This window comes from Belonocnema kinseyi, chromosome 6, assembly GCF_010883055.1.
Source record: "Belonocnema kinseyi isolate 2016_QV_RU_SX_M_011 chromosome 6, B_treatae_v1, whole genome shotgun sequence".
Classification (NCBI taxonomy): Eukaryota; Metazoa; Arthropoda; class Insecta; order Hymenoptera; family Cynipidae; genus Belonocnema; species Belonocnema kinseyi.
Window position 1 is genome coordinate 107,514,071 of NC_046662.1, and position 3,223 is coordinate 107,517,293.

Here is a 3,223-nt window from a genome sequence, read left to right on the forward strand (position 1 = left end):
TTTTGCTCGACACCTTGACAAATGTAATTCCATGTAGAAACATGCGTTCAAATAAAATATTTTACCAAAAAAGTTACCCACGCTTTAACTTGACAGACTGTAAATATCAACCAGTTTAGTAGTTGACGTCATAATTTAAAAAGTAGAGTAGATGTGCTATGCTGTTGAAATTTTCCCAGATGATTTTATTTGGGCTATATTGAATAAATCGCAAATATTAACTTTCCTAGCGCCACAATCAAGAAACATAGTTCACCAATCACTCCGGCGCAAAATTTTGAATTAGAAACCGAAGAAACCCCGTTTTGCTCAAAATGTTAGATGCGGGATGGTGCATCTTGAGCAGCGATATATTGTGTAAAGTATACGCCCAACTATCAACTTAATGCGATAAATTTATTTTGCGATTCGAAATCATGTCCAAAATAATCAGCCAGTCGTTCTAAGTTGCAAAGTCATTGTTGCTTTATGTTGTATACTGAGAGGGGCACTAGCTTTCAGCAGATTAGTAATATATTAGAAAATGTGTATATCTTTTTAAAGTTCCCAAAAATATCCGCAAATTGTATATTTGTTCATAAATTTCATAGGTTCCCTACATTTTCATAAATTTCCGTAAATTTCATTAAAAACGATCAAACTTTTCTTTCCTTATATCGAATTTAATATTAATTGAAAAACGAATATCCGTATACAAGCATAAATAACTGTTCTTAATGTAATATTGCCTGACTCATTGAATTAATTAATTTTGTTTCAGATTTATAAGAAGGCAGACAAATGAGGTATGACTGGAGCTTAGAAGAGCCAGCTGGGTAGCCGTTGGTTCCTCGCTATGGCCAAGATTGAGGTTAACTGAGGATGTCTCAAACCGCGGATGCTGAGAGCGAGGCAGGCTCCATTTGTGACGAAGAACGAGTAAGAAAACTGTTTCAAGCATGCGACGGAGACGGCGACGGCTTTATAGACAGGTAACAATGTCAAAGTTTTTCAAAAGCTACATCCGTCTAATTTATTTTCCTTTGTTGACAAAAGCTACAAATTACCCATGTAATAATGTTACGACAGGTATTTTTCCTAATTATCGAAGTCAAAATAATATTTCTATATTAAAGTAAAAATGTAAAATATTAATAAACCTGGAGTTTTAAATATACTTATATGAGTTTATATTTCCGAGCATGCAATTCCGTGGTCCGGAAAATTTTGACCCCAATTTTTGCTTGATCCATTCTTTGGTGTCACTGCCCATGGTATGTAGATGTATTAAATAATTGTTGTTTAAAACAACATAAACTAAAAAATGTTTAAATAATTAGCTTTAGTACATATCAAAAAGTTCTATAAGTACTTTCATTTAATTAAGTTGCTATCAGAATGAAAGAAGGGGCCTTCGAATGAAATATCTAATTATACTTTCAAAAATTACCATGTTGTTAATTATGGTATTATATGACAGAGCAACAATTGATTTTCTTTGGAAAAAATATATATAAAGATTATTTATTTAAAAGATTTTGTTAAAAGGAAACCATTTTTTAAATTGCATCAACACGGTTTAATTCGACACCGCGTAATAATATTACCATAATTTTTGGTATTCTTACGTTTTCGATCCTTTTTAAATGTAGTATAGTTACGTTTCCAAGGTCGCTGATTACGGTACTCAATTCAGATTTTAGAATTTCAAAATGGCGGTTCCAATATGGTGGACAAATTTGGGAAAAAATCATTCAATCTTTTTAAAACTCGGTATTCAGAAGGTTTCGATGTCGCTGATTACGATATTCAATTCATATTTTCAAAATTTAAAATTGTGGAACCAATATAACAGTTAAATTTAGGCATTCTTGGATTTTTGGGGTCGTAACGTTTCTCAACTAATTATGAATGTTCCTGAAGTTGTTATAAAGTTGCCAACTTAAAACCGTTTTTTAACGTCCAATAATCAAGTTGATGAGAAGAATTCTGGAAAATAAAATCAAGAATCTAACGACCAAATTTGGACAACCACCACAAAATTTTCCACTGCAATTTGAAAAAAGGAACATCTTCCACCTAAAAAAGAAGAAAAGAAAATCATTCGTCCTCAATATGGACAAAAAATAAAAAGGAGGAAAGAAAAATGAGACGGCAACCAACCAAATCCCCTTCCTTTTTTTTTATTTCTTTCGTCCTTTTTATTCCCACCATTGTCAAATCACAATAAGAAGCATTTGAAAAAAATAATCACCAACGTTTCGGCACTCATACAGCACCCTTATCAAAGCAAAAAAAAAATATAATGGAACATTTTGTGGTGGTTGACCAAATTTGGCCTATAGATTCTCGATTTTATTTTCAGGAATTCCTCTCAACAATAATAATCTCAAGAAATTTTTTATCATCATATTGTTTTTATCTAAATTTCTTTCAATGCATATTTATCTATGAAACTTAGGCGATTTCAAGTATGTCCCTGTTATTGATGTGCACAGTGCGCTTCAAATAGTTAAAATGGCCATTTTTTCGTCATATTTATTTTTCTATAAAAAATTGAAAGCCTAATCTTACCAGCATTATTTTCAAATTTTTTGGTTTAAATCGGTCAATGTTTGTGAGCTGTACCTTATTTTGAATAAAAAAAATCCTCTTTTTCCCACTGTGCGGCCATCCGCCTGCAATTGTCTACAACAATGATGCAACGCCAATGTCCCATACAATGACGTCCAATACTTTTGCATCCATAGCTATCCGCAGCTAAATTTTTCACGAATTTTTAGAAAAACGTATTTCGGATACTACACTGTAAAAAAAGCTTCGGTGACATTTACAGACAGCTATTAATTATGCATGCAGTTATTTTCAAATTGCAATATATAACCTTATTAATTTACGATACTCCAATACGTCTGATGATGGAAATTATTCGATCCGCGTGGGACATAGTAAGTTTAAGTAAGGTGATCAATTTACTTAGGGCGTTAAGTATACGAAAGTCTATGCAAATTTCGACGCGTGCTTTTCTATCGCGAGGGAGTGAGTCCGCACGGACGAACACCGCAGAATTATTTGCAGGACGTAATTTTGGACCATTCGGATCTAGCGAGTGCAAGTCGCGCCAGAAAATGAGTTTCGGAGACGCCCGAATGACCTTTTGCCATTTGGTGCGGATTTCGTTTGTTGCTTTGTACATCATATGGATTTTAATCTTTTTTTTTTTAATTTTGGAGAACTTGGAAAT

General features: G+C 33.0%; 1 protein-coding gene across 18 annotated transcripts in view; it reads left to right on the plus strand.

Annotated features, from left to right (window-relative positions):
• LOC117174633 (colorectal mutant cancer protein) overlaps nt 1-3,223 on the plus strand; it is a 323,721-nt gene that overhangs the window by 14,030 nt on the left and 306,468 nt on the right. For 17 of the 18 annotated variants that reach the window (XM_033363896.1, XM_033363905.1, XM_033363907.1 and 14 more), the window contains one exon: nt 761-971. In XM_033363896.1, coding sequence (XP_033219787.1) covers nt 862-971 — 110 coding nt within the window. In that variant the 5' untranslated portion in view covers nt 761-861. Of the gene's footprint in view, nt 1-230; nt 358-760; nt 972-3,223 lie in introns of all 18 variants that reach the window. The other variant, XM_033363893.1, reaches the window with a different exon arrangement.